Source organism: Odocoileus virginianus, chromosome 15 (genome assembly GCF_023699985.2).
Source record: "Odocoileus virginianus isolate 20LAN1187 ecotype Illinois chromosome 15, Ovbor_1.2, whole genome shotgun sequence".
Classification (NCBI taxonomy): domain Eukaryota; kingdom Metazoa; phylum Chordata; class Mammalia; order Artiodactyla; family Cervidae; genus Odocoileus; species Odocoileus virginianus.
Window position 1 is genome coordinate 22731133 of NC_069688.1, and position 23417 is coordinate 22754549.

Below are 23417 nucleotides of genomic sequence, written 5' to 3' on the forward strand. Positions count from 1 at the left end.
ATAAATTGGGGATAAAAGGATACAACTCTGCAAATAGAGATTAAATAGGTTAGCGTAGAGTGTGTGAAAAACAAACTAAATCAACAGGGATTGAGACACAGAGAAGACTATGTGAGAACACAGGGAAAAGACTGCCAGGTAGCTACAAGCCAAGAAAAGAGGTCCCCCCCAAAGAAACCAGCCCTGCCAACACTTTGAGCTTGAACTTCCAGCTTCCAGCACTAGAGGAAATAAATTCCTATTGTTGAAGTAAAAAAAAAAAAAATGAAAATGACATGGACATGCTGATCAATAGCAACAATTCTGGGCTGCATTAATAAGAATGTAGGAATGGATAAAGCAGACAGTAGACTGGGTCTAGTCTGTCCGTTCCTGGAATCCACCCCGTGCTAAGAGCAACATCTGCAAACTTATCTTACCCAGTGGAAAGCAACTAGGCCTTTAGAGTGTTGGTGTCATGACCAGTGAACAGCAGATGAAACAGGTCATGATTTCCAGCTTGGAGAGAATCTTTAGGGTGAATGTGATGCTGTTTTCTTGCCTTCAAAGGACCATCACAGGAATTCGATTGAACCCTGGGTACCAGTGGGCAGAAACAGGTAGAAGTGGGTGGGCCTTCAAGAGGCTAAAAAGAATTCGTCAAGGAAGGGGTGGGTGAGGGGGAACCAAGAGTTTATTGTATCATAGAAGCCAAAGGGAGAGCTCCTGGCCAGATGGTATTTGTGTGGAAAGAGACCCAGTCATCAGGACCATGCGAATTGAGGGAGACAGAGGACTTTTCTAGAAAGGGAGAAATCTTAGAAGACATTCACATTTACATTCTGTGTCTTAGCACGTACCTATTCATCCTGGATTTTGGCTAATCTGTAAAAACACGATAACAAAAACAACAACTCATCTACCCTCTACATTTACTATGGGTCTTAATGGTTGTCAACTGTTGCCAACCGCCTGTGAGGAAAGTTCTAGTTTGTTTTTTTTTTTTTTAAGGTTTTTAAACATAATTTTATTTATTTATTTTTGGCTTTGGTGGGTCTTCGCTGGTTGTGGCAAGTGGGGAGCACTCCCATTGTGTGTGGGCTTCTCACTATGGAGGCTTCTCTTGTTACAGAGCGTGGACTCTAGGGAATGAAGGCTTCAGTAGTTGGGGCTCCTGGGCTCTACAACACAGGTTCAATAGTTGTGATGCACCGGCTTAATCGCTCCATGGCACAGAGGATCTTCCTAGACTAGAGATCAAACCCATGTCTCCTGCATTGGCAGGCATATTCTTTGCCACTGAGTCTCCAGGGAAGCCCAAGGTCATTCTAGTTTAACGGAGAAAGGCATCATCCCTTTTGGGCTCACCTAGGCCAGGTGCAGAGCAACATTGGTTCACCCATCACTCTCCCAGCCGTTCTCTCAGATATTCACTTCATTTTACAGATGAGGCATCTGAGAGTTTGGAGCACTTAACCAGAAATGAAAGGATTTAGTTGTTGCAGAGTAATCTCCACCACAGTACAAGGAAGGAGTTTCCCAAAGTAACCATATTTCTTTCTCACTTTCACACCCTCCTTCCTTTGATACCACTCTTGACCACAAGGGGGAAGTATCGGTCAGTCAGTCAGTCGGTTCAGTTGCTCAGTGGTGTCTGACTCTGCGACCCCATGAATGACAGCACACCAGGCCTCCCTGTCCATCACAAACTGCCGGAGTTCACTCAGACTCATGCCCATCGAGTCGGTGATGCCATCCAGCCATCTCATCATAGACTCATTTTAATGTGTTCATTTTATATGACCAGTTTTACCTATTCTAAGTTTTACCTATTTTTAATCAAAACAAAGTGCAAAAATCTCTATTACCATTTTTTAATGCTTCTGTTTTTATCCACAGTATTATTTGGCTGGAGTGAAGAACCACAATGGACTTCCCTGGTGGCTCAGCTGGTAAAGAATCCACCTGCAATGCGGGAAACCTGGGTTTGATCCCTGGGTTGGGAAGAATCCTTGGAGGAGGGCATGCCAACCCACTCCAGTATTCTTGCCTGGAGAATCCACACAGACAGAGGAGCCTGGCAGGCTGCAGGCCATGGGGTCACAGAGAGTCAGACATGACCGAGCGACTAAGCACAGCACAGCACAAGATCCAAAATGGACAGAGTGAATAGAACTCTGTACTGCACTAGGGTGTGTGTTTTCATCTTAAAACACAAACACAGAACTCATACCTGTGGATGCAGGTTTTCCATGAGAAGGAGCAGAATGATTCTAGTATTTTCATAAAAATGTAGCAAATGAACCTACCACTTGCTGTTTATTCTTAAAGACAAGGCCCAGGTCTAACAGGTATAAAGTGGCCATAATCATCCCCAGGTACTTCTCACAGGATTGTTGGAAGTTCAAATGAAATGATCATCACTGGTCCTTCCTTGAATAACTCCTGCTCCAAAAATCCTCTAAAAACTGTAACACTGTTAACAAATATGACCAAACAATGAGGCAAGTTATACATTTGTGTCTCATTCATAAAGGAAGTAAAGAATCTGCCTGCAATGCAGGAGACCCCAGTTTGATTCCTGGGTCGGGAAGATCTGCTGAAGAAGGGATAGGCTACCCACTCCAGTATTCTTGGGCTTCCCTTGTGGCTCCGCTGGTAAAGAATCTTCCTGCAATGCTGGAGACCTGGGTTTGATCCCTAGGTTGGGAAGATCCCCTGGAGAGGGGAAAGGCTACCCACTCCAGTATTCTGACCTGGAGAATTCCATGGGCTGTATAGTCCATGGGGTCGTAAAGAGCCAGACACGACTGAACCACTTTCACTTCACTTCACATAAACTAAGTAGTTGTGGGTAACTTCCTAAAGTGGTTTTCTAGAAGGGCTCTGCTAGCAAGAGTGTCCTTGAAAAATTACTACAGGGGATCTGAGAATCCCCAGATGGCCCATAGGTGAAAGAAATAGTGACTGTGTTGTGGGTGCCCCTAACAGGCTGACACGTGTTCATAGCTTAGTTTGTAAGCCTCTTTGGATCCCCTCCAGCATGACTAGGTCTCCAGAAAGACCCCTGCCACCAGCTGCTTTCTTGATGGTTGCAGAGGAAGAAGATACACTTCCAGGAAAGTAGACTTTGTTGCGCTCCATGGCTGCCTTTAGGAAATGAATGATGGCTTACGGTGAACAATGTCGGATTCGTGATCTCCGAAGAAGATTTAGCTTCAGGACCAGAGACCAGACTTGACCACTCAGGGCTCTTGTGTGACAGAAGTTTTATTACAGTGCAAGGGGACAGAGAAGGCTTCTTACATAGATATCAGAAGGGAGTGGAGCGTGCCCCACTCACTAGTGTTAGCTAGTGTTAGCAAGGGAGTTATGTACTTTTTAAATTCAGTTCAGTTCAGTCGCTCAGTTGTGTCCAACTCCTTGCAACCCCCTGGATTGTAGCATGCCAGGCCTCCCTGTCCATCACCAACTCCCGGAGTTTACTCAAACTTATGTCCATTGAGTAGGTGATGCCATCCAGCCATCTCATCCTCTGCCATCCTCTTCTCCTCCCGCCTTCAATCTCTTCCAGCATCAGGGTCTTTCCAAATGAATCAGTTCTTTGCATCAGGTGGCCAAAGTATTGGAGTTTCAGCTTCAGCATCAGTCCTTCCAATGAATATTCAGGACTGATCTCCTTTAGGATGGACTGGTTTGATCTCCTTGCAGTCCAAGGGACTCTCAAGAGTCTTCTCCAACACCACAGTTCAAAAGCATCAGTTCTTCGGCACTCAGCTTTCTTTATAGTCCAACTCTCACATCCGTACACGGCTACTGGAAAACCCATAGCCTTGACTAGACAGAACTTTGTGGGCAAAGTAATATCTCTGCTTTTTAGTATGCTGTCTAGGTTGATCATAGCTTTTCTTCCAAGGAGCAAACGTCTTTTAATTTCATGGCTGCAGTCACCATCTGCAGTGGTTTTGGAGCCCCCCAAAATAAAGTCTGTCACTGTTTCCACTGCTTCCCCATCTATTTAACATGAAGTGATGGGACGAGATGCCATGATCTTAGTTTTCTGAATGTAACTTTTAAAACTAGTTATTATAGTAAATCAAAAGAACGTCTCAAGGCTGTAAAGATCTTACTAGACCCACTCCGATAATTTATATTTTAAGATAAAAGGATTAGTCAGAAGGTTTTCAGGAAGGAGAAACCGTCCTCAATCAGGATACATAGTTGTCATAGAATCCTTAGTACAGAGTTTAAACTGAGCTGTTTGTTGTGTAATCATCAGTTTCAGGCTGAAAGAAAAAAAAAAAAAATTTATGTGACTAAGACTAAGGAATGTAGAAAGAGAGAGGAAAAAAAGATGTTTGTCCTTTCCTCCTCCTTGAGAATTCCAGACCCCTATCTCCACTTCGAGAGGCCCAGACACCTTTCTCCTCCTCAGGGACCCGGGACTTCTTATCAATCTGCCTAGGAATTGACTCTCTCAGAAAGGGACCACTTCCCCGCAAGAACTGAGGGCGGGGGCGGGTCATCAAGGCGGGGCTGTGTGCAAGGAGAGGAGGCTGATCCCACGTGGCGCCCAGGCGGGAGTAAGGGAGGAGACCCTCCGGGAAAGGGGGATGGAGCTGGCGGGAAATCCCTTCCCCCAGCCCTCCCTCAGCAGCCCCAGCACCGCCACCCTCGGGGGACCCAGTGGCTCCCCGCGTCCTCTCTGAGGACGTCCTGCTCGTCCCCAAACTGTAACCGGCTTAGCTTTGCGCTACAGGAGGTTTCATCTTCCTCCTTCCCTGCCTCGCTCCCAGGTCCTTCCACTTACTCCTGTGATCCCAAGATCCCCGCTTAAGGTGTCAGCTCCAATGCTTTTGCTCCTGGCTCTGTCCTCTAGGGAATCCAGGATAAGACAGGATACTTTTGTTGTTTTAAAATGTCAAGTCTTCAAGAAGGCGCATAACCTCAGTCTTTGTATTCACCACCAGAGACCTGAAACGCTTGAGCGTGAAAAGGCAGAAAGTAACCTCAGGGTTAATATATGCAGGTTAAAGGCTTGCTGCAACTTACAAATTAGTCACTAGATGGCGCGCTGAACATATCCTTTCATGACTGGGCCAGTTGTATGGCGCTCAAAAACTTGACTTTAAAAAAATATTTATTTAATCTATTTTAATTGGGGGATAATTAATTTGCTTTATTGTGATGGTTTCTGCCATACGTCGACATGAACCAGTCACGGGTATACATGTGTCCCCCCCATCCTGAACCCCCCTCCCACCTCCCTCCCCACGCTTTCATCTGGGTTGTCCCAGAACACTGGCTTCGGATCCCCTGTTTCAAGCATCGAACTTGCACTGATCATATATTTTACTTTCTAAATTCAGTTATTTTTTTCTGATTGAATCCTGTGATAAGAGTTTGAGCTGCAGAGAGTTCCCAGAATAGCAGAAACAGTGATCATGTAAGAAAATAATATAACGTGGAAACGTCTATTGACAGATGTATTTACTGCCCTTGAAGATGAGTGTAAAACAACTCATTTTCTTATGCTTGATAAAAAATGTTACTTTTTTAAAAGAAAAATCCTTTTTGAGATGAAATTCACAAGACATATTTTAAAGTGAATAAGGTAGTGATATTTAATACACTGACAATTTGTGCAACTACAATGTACATCTAGTTCTAAAACATTTCCATCATTACAAACTAAAACTCTTTTAAGTAGACTCTCCCCTTGCCTCCTCACTCCAGCCCCTGGAACCAACCAATGTGCATTTTATCCTGGTGGATTGATTTATCTGTTTCATACAAATTTCATGCAAATTAAATCATACAATATGTGATCTTCAGTGCCTGATTTCTTTCACTTTTCATAATGTTTTCAAAGTTCATCCACCTTGTGGTATTTATTCATTTTTATGACCGAATAATACTCTATTATATGAGGATACCACAATTTATTTATTTGGGAAATTTGGGCTATTTCCAACTGCTGTTGTGAGCTGTGCTCTTTAAACATTCATGTGCATATATTTGTTTGAGTAACTATTTTCAATCCTAGGAGTGGAATTCGTGGGTTATATGGTAATTCTATGCTTAACTTTTTGAAAGACTCTCAAATTGTTTTTCACACTAGCTAATATTTCTACCACCAACTTTGTCGGAGGATTACAGTTTTTTCACATCCTCACCAATGCTTGTGATAGTCCTTTTTTGTTACTAGAATAGCCATCCTAGTGGGTGTGAAGTAGTCCTTCATTGTGGTTTTGATTTAAATTTCACTAATGACTAATGATGGTAAGCATCTTTTAAAGTATTTGTTGGCCACTAGTATATGTCTGGAAAAATATCTATTCAAATCCTTTGACCATTAAAAATAATTTGGAATTGTTTGCCTTTTTGTTATTTTTAATCTTTGGCAATATGATGTTAAAAAGAAATTTCTTTTCTTCTGTTATTTTTCAGCTCAGTTAACTTCATATATGCTTAATCCTTACCATTCACTTGTGTTATTTCATTTTGTTCTGTTTTTGTTTTTTTCCCTTTTCCCTTGGTATAGCAATGTCTTGTTACTGATTTCTAAGAACTCATTTATAACTAAGGATGTCATGCAGTGCAAATGAAATACTATATTTTATTGCCATCAAGTTACTATGATGTTTTATACTTTGGTTGTGTATTAAAATATAATCATGTTGTGGTTTTTTTTTTTTTAAAGAATCTTTTATATACTCTGGTTACTAGATCCTTAGCAGAATATAATTTATGTGTATCTTAGGTGCTCAGTCGTGTCCGACTCTTTGTGACCACATGGACTGTAGCCTGCCAGGCTTCTTTGTCCATAGAATTCTCCAGGCAAGAATACTGGAGTGGATTGCCATTTCCTTTTCCAGCTTCCTTTTGGTATTATATCCACTGCCAAGTCCAAAGTCTTAAAGATTCACCCCTATGTTTACTTCTAATATTGTCATGGTCCTGGTTGTTATATTTAATGCATAAATCACATGCATTTTGAGTTGATTTTTGGCGTGAAGTAGAAGTCCAAGTTCATTCTCTGGCCTGTGGATGCCCTGTTGTCCCAGTACCATTTGCTGTTGTTGTTTAGTTACTAAGTAGTGTCTGAGTCTTTTGCAACCCCATGGACAGAGGAAGACAAACCAGCCAGTAAAAGATAGCTAAGAAATTATCTCAAATGATAAGGGAATGAAAGCTGAATCTTCAAACAGAGTCTTTCTCTAATCCCAGATAGTTGAGAAGCCACATCCAATTTCCAAAATCCAAATTCATTTTCCTTCTCTGTAAAATGAATAGATTATTTTGGTTTCAATTATCATCGTTAAAAATATCATTTCTTATCTGCTCATAGCATAAGCCTTTCCCATGTAGTTACACAATTTGGAGACCATAGTTTTTAATTGTTGCATAAGAGTCTGTGTTTATGTAATCACAGTAGGCATTTAGATTAGTCTTTATTTTTCATTATCTTTAGCATACTGTGATGAAGCTAAAGTAGAGTCTATGAGACACCTTCTAGCTCCAAAGTGTTGTGGCTTCATGATTCTATGAAATAGATACCACAGATCCTTCTTAATTTCATGATTACTAATCCCTAATAGTAATGGTTAGAAAACCTCTCTATCAGATAACTTCCTTAGGTCTACCCTGATTTTCACGTCTCAATTCAGACGTATTATTCCTTGTCCTGTCCTTGTGAAAATGGATGAGTGGATCACTCATTGCTGGTGGAAAGTTGTCTCTTCCGAAACTCGCTTCAACAATTCTCTATTAAACACCTCTGATCTGATTGGCTATTCTAGGTAGAGTGGGAGTGCCTCCAGTGCTGTATTCTCCAAGACTGTAGTTCTGTGAGCTAAAAACTCCAGTGCGGGAGAGATGTAAGAGATGAGGGTTCAATCCCTGGGTCAGGAAGATCCGCTAGAGAAGGGCATGGCAACTCACTCCACTATTCTTGCCTGGAGAATCCCATGGACAGAGGAGCCTGGCAGGCTACAGTCCACAGGGTCACACAGAGTTGGACACGACTGAAGCGACTTAGCATGCATGCATGACAATAGATTTACCTCTTTTAGTTCAGCCCATAGAGAGCAGGCATTTTTCAAATCATCTTCATTAGGAGATAAAGAGGAAAGCATAACCAAAAAGAAACAGATGTCTTTATAGATGACAAATGCCTTCTGCTGTCTGCTTCAGTTGATACTGCCAGCTAAGCAGACAGACCCTGGCTCCTTTCCCAAGATTCACACTGTTTTAAGCACTCAAAACCAGGTATAACTCTGTAGACTCATCCACTGTTCCAAGTTCACATCCAAGGCTAAGGTGGCCTGGTTGGTGGGCACCATTTTCCCACCAGCTTCCTTTATACCTGGGAAACATATTGAGGTAAGTAACAGGATGAGGTTGATTAAGGGTTCAGATTCTGAACTAAAGAGAACCGGGTTTAAATTCTGAGCCTGTCACTAACACCTGTATGGCTCTCAGCAAGCTCCTGAAGCTCTGTGGTCCTGTTTTCCTACCTATAAATGAAGAGAATCAGAGACTTCATAATGTTCTGAGGAGAGACTTAAACGAGATACTGTCTACAAAGTGCATAGCATAAGACTTGGCGTGAATACAGTGTTAGTGTGTCTCTTCCTATTTTAAAGCTTTTGTCCTTTATTATACTCATGCAATGAGTTTTCTTTCTGTCTGAGGGCTCCCAGGAACTATCAGATTCTGGGCAGATCTGAGGCACCTTCTGTTTGGCAAGAATTAGTGTTATTGTCAAGCCATGTCCTGGGTGCCTGTGATGATTAAGTATCTCAAGGGGGCTCTAAAGAATGGACTTTCCCAAATCATCATCATTTCACAACAAAAAAATAATTTACCCCAAGAGTTGTTGTTTAGTCACTAAATTGTGTCTGACTCTTTTTTGACCCCATGGGCTATATAACCCACCAGGCTTCTCTGTCATGGGATTCTCCAGACAAGAATACTGGAGTGGGTTGCCATTTCCTTCTCCAGAAGATCTTCCTGACCCAGGGATTGAACCCGTATCTCTTACGGCTCCTAAATTGGGGTTTTTAGCTCACAGAATTACATAGTCTGCATCTCCTGCATTGGTGGGCGGGTTCTTTACCAGTGAGCCCCCAGGAAAGCTAGCAGAGTAGCAGTAACTATTCTCTATTAGGACTAATTCATTAAATATTTATTGAGTATCTCCTTTCTACTAGAAAGATGGGGCTTATGATTTCGTAAAAACTCAAAATGAAAAACCATTATCCCTGATCTGAATACATTTACAATTCAGGGACAGGAGAAAGTCAAGCTCACGCAGAAGAGTGGCAGGGACATTGTTTCCAAGATGTGTGTTTTTGAACCAAGGAGTCCTTATCTCTCTCTGTCTCTGCTTTTAGTCGCTAGTGTACCGGCTTCGAATCTGAACCCCAAGACCAAGACCAAATGTGGTAAGAACCTTGTTAGGTCAATGGACAGTAGAGTTCCTAAATGAATGGAAGAGTTTCTAAAGTCTGTACTCTTTCAAACTTGCCCTTTTAAACTTCAGTGATAAATGATGACTCATGATGTTCACTGTCTGGCCCAAGTTAGAAACCTTGTAGTCATCGTTAATTTCTTCCTGTCTTTCGTCACCCACATCCAGTTCACAACCCAGTCAACTCAGTTCTAGCAACAAAATGCCTCTTGAATCCTCCCCTGGCATTCTCATCATGGCCCTCAGCCTGAGAGCTCAGCTTCTCTTGCCTGGTCCACCATCCTGCACACTGCAAGCCAGGGAGTGTTCCAAGCATCCAGGTTCAGGTGACCACATCTCATCTCTAGATGTGAAACGACTCACAGGGGTGATGCTAAAGCCCCAACAGAGATTTTGAGAAATCACCAAGGTGAAACTTACCAAAGGAAAGCACTGGGAAAACATTATACCTAAAGAGAGAAAAAGCTCACCAGATTCTCAGAACAACAGACAGGGTTTCAACATTTCCTAGGCTTCTAGAAGTTGAAAGAAAGCCATTCTTTTTTTCTTCTTCTTCTTCTTTTTTTTTTTTTGCTGAAGTGTCTTTGATTTGATTTGATTTTTCCACTATAATTTTTATTTTTTAATTTATTTTTATTTTTTAAAAATTTATTTATTTTAATTGGAGGCTAATTACTTTACAATATTATATTGGTTTTGCCATAGATTGACTTGAATCCACCATGGGTGTACTTGTGTTCCCCATCCTGAACCCCCTCCCACCTCCCTCCCCATCCCATCCCTCTGGGTCATCCCAGTGCACCAGCCCCAAGCACCCTGTATCATGCATCAAACCTGGACTGGTGATTCACTACAGATATGATAATATACATGTTTCAATGCCATTCTCCCAAATCATCCCACCCTTGCCTTCTCCCAGAGTCCAAAAGACTGTTCTATACATCTGTGTCTCTTTTGCTGTCTCGAATACAGGGTTATTATTGTTACCATCTTTCTAAATTCCACATATATACATTAGTATACTGTATTGGTGCTTTCTTTCTGGCTTACTTCACTCTGTATAATAGGCTCCAGTTTCATCCACCTCATTAGAACTGATTCAAATGTATTCTTTTTAATGGCTGAGTAATATTCCATTGTGTATATGTACCACAGCTTTCTTATCCATTCATCTGCTGATGGGCATCTAGGTTGCTTCCACATCTGCATAAATAGTGCTGCGATGAACATTGGGGTACATGTGTTTCTTTCAATTCTGGTTTCCTTGGTGTGTATGCCCAGCATCCACTATAATTTTTAGTCTGAGGCAAATTAACTACAATCATTGAACACTTTTTCAAAGGTCTGACCAGTCTCCTTGTCTCATTAAAAAAAAAAGAAAAAGAAAAACTAATGAAAATCTGTTTTTAGAAGGGAATAGCTTTATTTTTTTAAAAATGTTTTTAAAATGTGAGCCATTTTTAAAGTCTTTATTGAATTTGTTACGATATTGCTTCTATTGTCTTTGTGTTCTGGGTTTTTGTTTTGTTTTTTTTGTTTGGCCTCAAAGCATGTGGCATGTGGATCTTAGCTCCCCTTGGATTGAACCCTTACCCTCTGCACTGGAGGGCAAAGTCTTAACCACCAGGGAAGTCCCAAGAATAGCTTTAAATACCACAATTTCCACACTTATTTGATTTCTACATCACACTGAAGAAGCCTTTAGCACCTTTGAAGACTGAGTATAATGAAAATGAAGAGTCTGTATTGAAGTTTATAACTGACAGTTAAATTGTGTGGAAATAGCACAATTCTTCTGTACAAGTCAAAAGACACCTGAGGAGTTTGATTTCATCTAAAACTTTTAAGTGAATTTTGTCCTTCTGCTCAGGGGTTCAGCCTCCCTTTTGTTATGTACTAATGAACTGGATCACTGATGTCTACGGAAGACCCATAAGAAGTAGAGCATTTTAGAACTGAAAGTGACCAGTGGCTTCATCTAGCTCAGGCCCCTTGGTTTTGAAGAGAAACCAAAGTTGGAACAGTGAGCGATTGCCCCGGGCCACCCAACTAGTCAGTTTCTCAGATAGCCCCCACTTGTCACCCTCGGCAGACTCCCAGAGCTTGGCCAGTGCACATCGAAAGCAGCTGCAGAAAATAGCTGTCCTGGTGCCAAATTCTTATCTGCTGGTGTCCTTCAGATTGGGTGGGCTGAATGCCAACGGGAAACTCAGAGTCTGTGAATTCTAATCCTGGACAGTTCTGGTCATAGGGTCTTAAATTTCCCTCCAGAGCCGAGGTCCTGGGACAGATCAGAGGAGAGTTGAAAAGTACTAGTGGGTGCATCTGAATCCATGCAGATGGTTGGTGCTGTTTATAACCTCAATATGTTACAATGGCCGTAGAGTCAATCTACCCATTGTTCTACCCAGCTGTCATGACCCTACAGATATATTTTAAAGGCCAATCCCTTTAGAGGATAATTGAAACAGAGTCAGAGTGAAAGGCTGAGATTTTTCAGATTTATGGAAAAATAAGGGGCTCTCAATGGTCAGGGACTTAGCACTTTCTCCTACATGCTGAGAAAATGACTTTTCTCAGATGGTTATCTCAGTGTGATGATAATGGTGATAGGAACACTGATACTAATAGACGAACATTTGTTGATGACCTACAATTCCAGGCACTAAGTGCTTGACATTCACTGTGGCTTTGAACCTTCATAAACAACCCTCTCAGGTAGGTTCTATTATATCTTCGTTCTACAAGTGAGGAAATTGAGATTCAGTGATTTTAAGTCGCTGGTAAGAGTCCATGCTCTCCACTGCCAGACTAGGTGTGAACTTCAGTCTCTTGACCAGTACTGGAAGCTCTTCATAACTTATAGTTTTTTCTGGGAAGTCTTTCCCCTACCTTGTCTTCCAACCTCACCTGTCAGCTCTCTGGGAAGCCTTCCACGATGATCCAAGGCTGTGTGTTGTACCCTGCTTCCCGGAAGGCCATGTCCCTTCATAGCACGCAGCATCCCATGCTTCACAGATCAATCCACCTGGCTGTTTCTCTTTTCCTTTATGCTTCTTCAAGGCAGGCAATTGTCATTCATTTCACTCTACCCAGTGTTGTCCTGGCTCATGGCAGATGACCCATAAGTGTTTCTTGAATAAATGAATGATGTGGAAACTGACAATTAGTTTCAGTTATCTATCGCTGTCATAAACCACCCCCAGTTTAATAGCTTAAAACAACTCTATTATTAATGCATGTGTGCTGAGTCACTTCTATTGTGTTTGACTCTTTGTGACCCTATGGACTGTAGCCTGCCAGGCTCCTCTGTCCTTGGGATTTTTCAGGCAAGAATACTGGAGTGAGTTGCCATTTCCTTCTCCAGGGGATCTTCCTGACCCAGGGATCAAACCCATGTCTCCTGTGTCTTCTGCATTGCAGATGGATTCTTTACCTGCTGAGCCATCGGGGAAGCCCCTGTTATTATTATCTCTCACAATTCTGTGCTAGGGAATTAGGGCAGGGCCCAGTGGGACTAGCTCACTTCTGCTGTCCATTCTCTGTGGCTCCTTCATTTTCCACAATATGCTCCAGAGTTGCCTCTGCTGGGATCATGGGTCTCACTGACCTTGCTCTCGGCAGGGCTCCTCCATTCTCAGGTGTAGACTCAAGATTTCTCTCTTTTTCCTGTGGCCTCTCCACATGGTCCCTTCAGGAAGGTGATTGGAATTCTCATGTGAAAGCTCAAGGAACCCAAATAAGTACAAGCAGAAGTGGCCGGTCCTTAAGGTTCAGGCCCAGAACTATCAGAGAGTCACTTCCGCCACCTTCTACTGATTAGAGCAGGTCACCGGACCAGCCCTACACAAGGGGCCTGGTTCATCAGGGACCATCTTTGGTGATTAGATACCCCATCATCTAGTGGAACCTAACCCATCCCAACCCAAGCCTCCAAGAAATGGTGTTGGTCTGAAGAGGGCCTAGGCAAAGAAGGTAGATAGCTTATTCCACCACCACTATTTGAGGGAAAACCTGTAATTAAAGCCCATGAAAATTAGGGATTTCCAGAGAGTTCTTTCTATGTTAACAGCCCGTCATACAGGGCCTGGTCAGAAACACCTCAGGTGTTCTGTTTAGAGCATAACACACAGCCCATGTCCATCAAGGCAGAGGTCTGAGACAGCATTAGGACTGTGATCTTTCCTCTCCTGACAGCTTCTTCCTTTTCTCTGTGTCTATTTCGTTTACTCATCTTGACCCTTCAGGCTCCTGAGGCCTTGGTTTGAAGCCCCTCAAGCACTGCCCATTGCAATTTTGATTCTCCATAATTGGATTTAGCCTGAGGTGTTTCTGCTATCACTTTTGCACAGATGATATGGTATCCAACTGCCTGGCTCTTAAAACAGTTTCTTTAAGGATCAGCCAAGTGCCTTAGACCTCATGTCACTGAGTTTTTTATTTTATGTGATCCTTTCTTTGCGTTTGAAGATGCTTGCTTCCAAAGCATTTGATGGCTCAGTGGTAAAGAATCTGCCTACCAATGCAGGAGATGTGGGTTAGATCCCTGGGTGAAATGGCAACCCACTTCAGTATTCTTGTTTGGAAAATCCCATGGACAGAGGAGCCTGGTGGGCTACAGCCCATGGGTCACAAAGAGTTGGACACGACTTAGCAACTAAACATCAACAACCAAAGCATTTGAGGATTCTCTGGGTTTTTGTTGTTGTTTGTTTTTGTTTCTTTTCTACTCTAATTATGCACATCCAGGCATTTAGTTGTTTAGTGATGTGCCCAGTATAAGTTAATCAATATTATCATGAATAAATGTATCTTTCCCTACTTGGCAAACCTACAGATAAAAATAAAATGCCCATATTCCCTTAAATAAATTTCTTTATTAGTATGATATAATGGCTGTGATTCTAATATACCCATAAGAGAATATTAATATGTGTACAAAAGAAAAAGGGATTTTGAGGTCTTGAACTTTGGCCATCGCTTTCCCTTTCATCTGAAAAAGGGGGCCAGCCCTGAGGCTACAAAATTAAGAGCCTGGAGGAGACAGGAGAGATGGGAATGAGGAAGAAAGAGTAGGAAGTGATACAAAGATCCTTCTGCCTCTATGGAACCACGCACATGGTAGTCCAGCTGCTTTCCCTGCTGGATCAGGAAGAAAGTACGGATAAAGTGTTGCATGGAGGAAATCCTTCACATCTAAGCTATCATCCTAACCTCTCATCCTAAGCCATTCCCTGATGGCTCAGATGGCAAAGAATCTGCCTGCAATACAGAAGACCTGTGTTTGATCCTTGGGTTAGGAAAATCCCCTGGAGAAGGGAATGGCTACGCACTTCAGTATTCTTGCCTGGAGAGTTCCATGGACAGAGGAGCCTGGCAGGCTATAGTCCATGGGGTCACAAAGAGTTGGACAAGACCGAGCAACTAACAGTTTCACTTAACCTTTCTAGAGAATCTTTCTGATCAAGTGTTTGCTTCTATATCCAGTGTAAACTTGATCTACAGGCTCTTGTCCTACTGAGATGATCACAAAATCAAGAAAACATTAATCTTATCAATTGATGCTGCTGTTGCTGCTAAGTCACTTCAGTCGTGTCCGACTCTGTGCGACCCCATAGACAGCAGCCCACCAGGCTCCCCGGTCCCTGGGATTCTCCAGGCAAGAACACTGGAGTGGGTTGCCATTTCCTTCTCCAATGCATGAAAGTAAAAAGTGAAAGTGAATTCGCTTAGTCGTGTCCAACTCTTAGCTACCCGTGGACTGCAACCTACCAGGCTCCTCTGTCCATGGGATTTTCCAGGCAAACCTTAGGAATTATCTAGGCCAGTGGTTCTCAAACTTTTTTTTTTTGCTTCTGTCTTTTTTTACACTAAAAAAAATTTTAAAAACCCTGAAAAGCTTTTGTTTATGTAGCTTCTATCTGTTGGTATTAACTGGATTAGAAGTCAAAACTGAGAGAAAACATTTGTTAATTCATTTAAAAATAATAAGGAAGTAATTACATGTGAATGTAAATAACATATTTTCAATCAAAATGACTATATTTTCCAAAATGTTTGAATGGGCAAAGTGGCAAAAAAAGTTTTATATTTATGCAGGTCTCTTCAATATCTGACAATAGAAGATAGCTGAATTCTCATTTCTACTTTTTACATCAATTTGTTGTGACATGTTATTTTGATTGACGTATATGAAGAAAACACAGCCTTACACAGATATGTGGTTGTAAAAGGAAGAAGTATTTTAATGGCCATTTTAGGTCATTGTGGATATTCTTTTGATATAACACCAGGGCTCCTCGAATCTAGCTTCTGGAAGGTTAGCTGCAATACAGAATCATATCAATGAAAATTTTATACTCTATTACATCAAAATCCATTAGACTATCTTGCACTCCTAAATGCATTTTTTTTAATCCCATGGATAAGTTTTGATGGTGAGTGGTTTGATATTTACTTTTTAAGAGAAAACCAAATGAAAATTTCGCCTTCGTGACAACAAAAAGAAAGGTATTCAATGTAGGAAAACTGGTGTGGCCTAAAAGTACAAGGCGGTAAAAATGGCAGGGGGGAATGACAGAACAAATTTTCAGGAGAGTGAAAGACATCTGAACTACTGTTAGTGGAAAGGAAAGAAATCAAAGTTTCAATTGTTTTTTTTTTTTTAATTAGCACTTCTGGAACATTGCCTAGGTGTTTAATAGAATTTTTGTATTTAATCCACTTTCAATACTTTTGGGGATGTAGGATGTATTATTCTCATCTCACAATCCGAAAGGAAATCAGTCCTGAATATTCATTGGAAGGAATGATGCTGAAGCTGAAACTCCAATATTTTAGCCACCTGATGCAAAGAACTGAGTCATTGGAAAAGACCCTGATGTTGGGAAAGATTGAAGGCGGGAGGAAAGGGGACAACAGAGGATGAGATGGTTGGATGGCATCCCCAACTCTATAGACATGAGTTTGAGCAAGCTCCAGGAGTTGGTGATGGACAGGAAGGCCTGGCATTCTGCAGTCCATGGGGTCGCAAGGAGATGGACATGACTGAGTGACTGAACTGAACTGAACTGATTCTCATCTCACAGGGAAGAAAGTGCATGAGGACGCTGAGCTGTGAAACGGTGGGACTAGACTGGAAGCAACTACATCTGACATGGCAACTTTCAGTCTTTTTAAAAAATTGAGTTTTTAATAATTCCCAAAATCAGTATATTACATTGGGTTATCCAAAAAGTTTGTTTGGATTTTTCTATGTAAGAGCTTATGGGAAAACCCAAATGAACTTTTTGGCCAACTCGATATATAAACTTTCTTAATAAACAAAGTAAAAAATACAAGCTTCTTGCTCCTTTTTCCCCTCTCCTCCACATGTTTACTGATAAGAGTAATAATCAATATAAATACCATATTTTCACCAAACTGAAAGCTACTCCATGAGCAATGAAGGACCCCAAAGTTGATCTGTAACCCATCTTGGTGATAGAAGAACCACAAGGGTTGAGAAAATTCAAGGCACTGGTACTTTAGTGCTGATTAGGTTTACTTACACCATTAAATATAGATTTCAAGTTCTGGCTACTTCCTAGACCTTCTTAGAGTCATTGGATTTTAAGAAATTTTCTGGACCATTTTTCACCATTGTGGGAGAGAGGAAAAAGATAATAAAAATGACAAACTAGTGCAGAAAAGGAGATGAATGGTGGGTTGTTGTTGTTTAGTCACTAAGTTGTAATGGACTCTTTCGTGACCCCATGGACTGCAGCCCATCTGGCTCCTCTGTCCATGAGATTTCCCAGGCAAGAATATTGGAGTGGGTTGCCATTCTCTTCTCCAGGGGATCTTCCCAACCCAGAGACAGAATCCGGGTTTCCTGCATTGGCAGGTGGATTCTTTACCACTGAGTCACCTGAGAAGCCTGAGTGGTGGGTAGTTAGTACAAAGCTGCAAGCGCTCTGATCATCCTCAGGTAGATAAACAGAAGGGCCTGATGAAAAGAGAATAGCCAGGTGCCCAGGTACAAAGGTGGCGCCCATAAGTTAGATGCTTGGCAATGAGAAGTCAATTATGAATTTTCCTGGTTTTTGTCTTACCAGACATTAGTAAAAACAACTCTCTTGGTTATTTTTTCCAAAAGTATTAGCCAAGCTATTTACCTGCTACCTATTAAAACAGGGTGTGTTCCATTTAGTTCTTTTTATAGAGGGGAAGTGTCTTTCTTATTTATTTTTGACTTAGGAAGCTTTTATTGCCAGAGGGAAAAAAGCTGCGCCTGTAAAAGAAAATCTCCACTGTAAATTGTAATGATCGTCACTGTCTGTTGAAGGATATATCAGACTGAAATAAAGTTGTAAAAACTTGAAGCTCAGTGCAAAAGAAAATGCCCCAAATCAATTCTTCATCCACAACCAAGAGAAACGCCTAAATGTTTCAAAATTACAGTGCTGAAAGTATTTCGTGTAGAATATTCATCTTAGGAAGAGCCTGTGAAAGGGGATTTTTGTTCTCTTTGATTGAGTCAGTCTCACTAATAATAATGCTTTGGTCCCTCAAAAAGCCCCCTGAAAAGTATTTTTCAATTTACTCATTTGATTTGTTATTCAGTACTTTTTACATTTCTTAACCTTTTTTCCTTCAACTTTTCTCTCACAGCAGTATAATCAAATTGAAATAACCCTAAGGACAAACATACTTCTCTTTTTTTAATTTGTTGATTTCCCCAGTCCCAATTCCTGTTTCTCCAGCCCAAATCCCTAAAAGAAACTGATGAAGGGAAAAAAATAAGGAAGGCTTTGGGATGTCTTTCTACCCCTTAGAGCACAAAGTAATCACCATAGTCACAGATCAAGAAAGGACAGTTCAAGGTACTCCAGGCCTCTCCCAGCAGCAACCCTTGCCCAGAAGTTTGAGCAATTTATACTGATTCATTTGGACTTACTAGAAATTGGCCTCTTTCTTCTTTTTTTTTAACTACATAATTCTTGACATTCAACTTCTTACAGAAACCATGGAGCAAAAAATTCTCGAGAAAGTTTTTTCTCTTCTCTATAAATTATTAGATTATCAAGTACAATAAAAAATGAGTTCGCAGAGAACAACACTCTGGATATGTGAATCAGTGAAAGCACCCCCTTATTGGGGGTGGGGGGCTGAGGAGGAGCAGAAAATCTGTGGGTTTGCCCCTGAAGTGTCCTGAAAGTATATAATCATAGTAACACACATTTAAAATATTTTATTTATGAAAATGTGCCCTAATGTATTTCCTTGTTTATTCAATTGCTTTTTCCTGCTTACATTCATTGCAAGTATAGTTTTTTTCTTTTCTTTTTTGTGTTTCTACTCTGGTGGGGGGCATTTTTATCTCACTGTTTTAATCCAGGCATCTCAAAACAGGACCTAGTCTGAAAGACTGGATTCCTGAAATATCCCACCTGTTTAAAGTGGTACCACCTGTTTAAAGTGCCCCCCCTTCAAATGTTCCCCTTTGCCAAAGCCTCCCCTTCTGTTTCCTTCAGTCATCAATCAGCCCTTAGGACATGGCTAGAGAGGATGCTTAAATATTGCTGTCACTTTTATTCCTGATAGCCATCTTCTGAGGCAGTCACTGTTACTACCCCATTTTGTAGATGGGGATAGTGAGGCTGAGGGGAGTTGCACAGTCACCAGTCTGTGGGGGGTGTGGCAGAGCTTGGATCCCAAGCTAGCTTCTGCACATTTTCAGGTTCACATTATAAGATACAATACCGTCTCCTTTCCTTTAAAAGGACCTCATTTGCTGGCAGCTTTGTAAAAGACCGTGACTCAGGGCTGGCTTCCAGCAGACACCTGACTCCAAAGAAGCTGGGTTCCCAGAACTGGCCCAAGTGGGCTTCCCTGGTGGCTAAAGAACCGGCTTCCAATGCAGGAGACCTGGGTTCAATTCCTGGGTCGGGAAGGTTCCTTGGAGACGGGAATGGCAGCTCACTTCAGTATTCTTGCCTGGTGAATCCCACAGTTAGAGGAGCCTGGCAGGCTACAGTCCACGGGGTCACAAAGAGTCAGACACAACTGAGCAACTACCCCACACACTAAGTGCCTTTAACCACCAAGCTAAGGTTTCCCGTCACTAGTCACTCCCAAGTACTCCTTTAATCAGAGATCCTTGATGCCACCGAAAGCTCCTGCCAACTTCTGCCCCTGAAGACTGGGTTCTGAGGGCTGGATCCCCACCAGTGTATGAACAAAAGCCCAAGAAAATCCTGCCAGAAAGCAGTTCTCCAGAGTCTGGGTTTGTTTTAGTGCAACACAGGAAACCATGCTCCTCACTTCCCTCTCACCTCCTAAACTCCAGCTGTATTTTCTCTCTCTGGGAAGTGAACTGCCTTTCGATTTCATAACATAATGGACACACCCCAAATTGGGCATTTGTTTAGTTTCATCCTTCACACTTTTCTAAATTTTTAAAGGTTCTACAAAGAGAATGCTCCTCTGTAAAAAGACCTGCATTTAAAAACCCTGTGATGGGTTTCCTCAGTTATTACTTCCTGTGAAAATTGCAGGTGGCTGGATCAAAAGTCTATATAAACATTATCCAAAAAAACTCCAAAACTCTCCTGAAATACAAATCAGTGCCAGTTAGACCCAAGACGCATCCCCACTCTGGATGTGTTGGCTGTAGGGTGTTCTTGAACTACTTGCAATTGTTAGCACTGTAGTGTCTTTTAGTCTGGAGAAATTCGTGTGTGTGTGTGTGTGTGTGTGTGTGTGTGTGTGTGTAGTGTCTTTTAGTCTGGAGAAATTCGTGTGTGTGTGTGTGTGTGTGTGTGTGTGTGTAGTGTCTTTTAGTCTGGAGAAATTCGTGTGTGTGTGCGCACGCAACAAAGAAGTGCACCTATATTGCTTTGAAGAGTGAATACCTTTCTTTCTACGTGGCCCTGACCCCAAGAGACTATTAAGGGCCTTACAAACCTCTAGTCCCTGGCTTTCAAGAATCCTTGCCTTACGAAGAGGAATCAGAATCAGAGAAAAGAGTTATACTTAAAATTGCAGCGACCCAAACCTGATCAACCCCTCCGCCTCCAACAATGACCCAATTCCCACCCAGAGCCAAAAGGGCAGCTTTAAGTTAATCCCCAGACCAAACTTAGCCGCCGGCAAAAAGACCACGTTTTGACGCCTCAGGGCACTCGGTTTTCACAATGCGTTTTATTCATAAAAAAATAAATTTATTTACATTTGCTAATTACTGTGGTCGTGCAGCCTGGGGCAGCAGCGCGTTCCGCCGGAACAGGGTCACTAGTACCGAACAGCCTCCGCGCCCCACCCGGCCCGGAGGAAGAACGGGGGCGCCGGGAGTTGGAGTTGGAGGCGGGGGCCACCCGAGGGGGAGGCCGGGTGGGGACAGTCGGGGGAGGGGGCCTGCAAGTAGGTGTGGGCGGAGGGAGCAGAGGGAGGTGCCGAAGCAGACGGGAGCCAGGTCGATGGGGAGAGGCGGATGGGAGGCTCAAGCCTTAGAAGGGGAGGGGGCACACCTAAGCCTGGTTAAGGGGAGATGCTCGCCTCGGGGGACGGAAGCGCGACCGTAGGCCAGGTGGGTCTCTGCGAGCGCGCTTCCACCTCTTCCCGAACCGGCAGGACATCGTGCGTCGGGCCCGGCCCTGTGGGATTGAATTCTGGCCCAGGTGTGCCGCGCTCCTCTCTGTAACTTAAAAACACATCCCGATGTAGGGTCTGGCGTGAGACCTCTTTGAAGCCGGTTGTCCAGAGCGCGATCTGACCATGGTCTAAGCGTGAGAGGCCTGGACAGTACAGGCCATCACACGGTAGATCTGGCTCAGTGTGGAAACTAACCCCTAGGCGGCTGCGCGCTGGGCTCAGACTGCGCCGCGGTGGGATTCTATACAGCTAAAGCCCGAGGCCTGATCTGGGTCCGCGTGCAGTGTCGTCGCCCAGACCCGCGGCAGCAGAGCCGTCTGCGCCCGGCGATGCCAGGCGCACTGCCGACACCCGGGCTTTACCCACCCACCCCCCCGCCCCCTAACGCCCGCCACCTGTCGAGTTCACGGTCCCGGGCTGGGGGAGTCTAGGAGAATCCAATGGAACGTTCTTCCCATTCTCAGGGCTTCTCACGCTGTCTCCCTAGTCCCCAAACCCGTGTGCTCAACCAATAATCCCAAGAGAGTTCGAGTTCGCTCTAAGCGGTGGTCCCACATAATCTGTTGGCCGCGGAGACTTCTTTGGTGTCAGAGTCTGGTCGTCCTGAGACCACAAATGGCCACGTCTGTAAAACCAGAAAGAGCATCAGATACCGAAGAAACGATTGTTTCAAAACGAAACCGCTCTCCAGACGGAACCCCGGGATACCCCTGGCTTTGCATGGCTCCGATTTTGTCAGTATTCTGGGAATTTTTCGCGTCTTCTCTCTAAACCAGATTTTAATTTTACTGGATTTTGATCACGTAAGACGGGAGTTTTCCGTTCCCGCTGTCCTCATGGTGACTCCGCGAAATTTGCATGAATTTGGGATTTTGTGGCTTAGTTCCCTTCCCCCAAACACACACACACACCCATCAGCCATTCGCTCCAAGAAGGAACTGGGATATGATCTTTCTCAAGCCCGGAGAGTTGGCAGGTCGGAAAGGGACTTTCCAGACAAATCCCGTTTGGGGAAACCTCTGCTATTCAAGAATTGAAAAAACCCAAAGGCTTTAAAAAAGGTCTCGGTCTTCCCTCCCTCCTTTCAGAAAGTAGGGCTGGTTGATTTAAGCCTGTCAGACTCTTATCTGCAAAAAAGAAGGGAGGTTTTTCTTCCTATCTGCAAAGGAACAGCGGACTCCAATGGAACCTAGATTTACCCCGGAAGCAGGATATTAGCCATAGTGATAGTATCACCCGGCAAAAGCGTCACGTACAATGATCAGACTGATGCAAACACAGAGGGGTGGATGGTCCTCTTCTAGGAAAACGACTGGCTCCTCCCGTGATTTGGGAGAAACCAAACTGGCCTCCTTACCACCCCTACCAGACCTCCCCCCGCCCCACTTCGGGTTCTTCCCAGCGGCCAGACTCTGCCGGGCGCCGGGAAGCGCGCAGGGCATCACTCGACCGCCCCGACCCGGGCCTCGCGCGCGGCGCCCCTACCAGGTTCACCGGGTGCACGTAGCCGTTCTCGTAGCGGTCCTCCTGTAGCAGCTGCCGCAGGTGCGCGATGTAACTGGAAGCCAGCCGGAGCGTGTCCAGCTTGGAAAGCTTGGTGTCTGGGGGCACCCAAGGCAGGCTGGTCTTGAGTCTGGAGAAGGCTTTGCTCAGCACGCGCATCCGGGCGCGCTCTCGGGCGTTGGCCGCGTTCCTCTGTGACTGCTTGCACTCGGCCGCCGAACCCTTGGGCGGGAGGGGCTTCTTGCCGCCGCCGCCGCCCCCAGCCACCCGGGGCCGCTTCCTCTTGCAGCCTTCCGCGCCGCCCGCCGCGCCCAGCGCACAGCGCTCCTCCTCGCCGTCGGGGTCATCCTCCTCCGCAGAAGAGTTGTCGCTGGGCGACCCGTAGCTGCGCTCGGCGCCGCGGAGGCACGGCCTCTTGGAGACGGGAACCGGGTACCCTCGCTGCAGTCCCCGCAGCTCCATCTCCTCGGGGTCGCTCACCGAGCCGGTGGACATCGTTGCGTCCCCCGCGCCCCAGCTTTCCTCCCCCAGGCCAGTCTCGCGGCCTCCGCCTTCCGCTCCCTCGCGGAGGCGGGGGCCAGGCTGAACTCCGCAGGAGACGAGAGACCGGAGTCGGGAACCGCGGAGCCCCGAGACTGATCCGGGAGAGCGTGGCCGAGAAGTCGGCGCCTGGGCCCCGGCTCGGCGCTCACTACCGCGCGCAGCGCCTTTTGACCGGACTATTTATTCTGTACTCTTCGGAACAAACCACCCCGGGTAAAGAAGAGGGGGTGGGAAAGGGGGGCAAGAGGTGGGGCGGGGGCGTGGAAGGGGTGGGGACCGCTTT

At 44.1% G+C, this 23417-nt stretch overlaps 1 protein-coding gene across 1 annotated transcript; it reads right to left on the reverse strand.

The window, feature by feature from the left end:
* Nucleotides 1-20621: 20621 nt before the first annotated feature.
* MSC (musculin) lies at nucleotides 20622-23365 on the reverse strand. The gene is made up of 2 exons (XM_020912787.2): nucleotides 22574-23365; nucleotides 20622-21713 (listed from the first exon to the last, which is right to left on the reverse strand). The coding sequence occupies exons 1-2, from the start codon at nucleotides 23084-23086 to the stop codon at nucleotides 21627-21629; spliced, it is 600 nt and encodes a 199-aa protein (XP_020768446.1). The 5' UTR covers nucleotides 23087-23365; the 3' UTR covers nucleotides 20622-21626.
* Nucleotides 23366-23417: the final 52 nt, after the last annotated feature.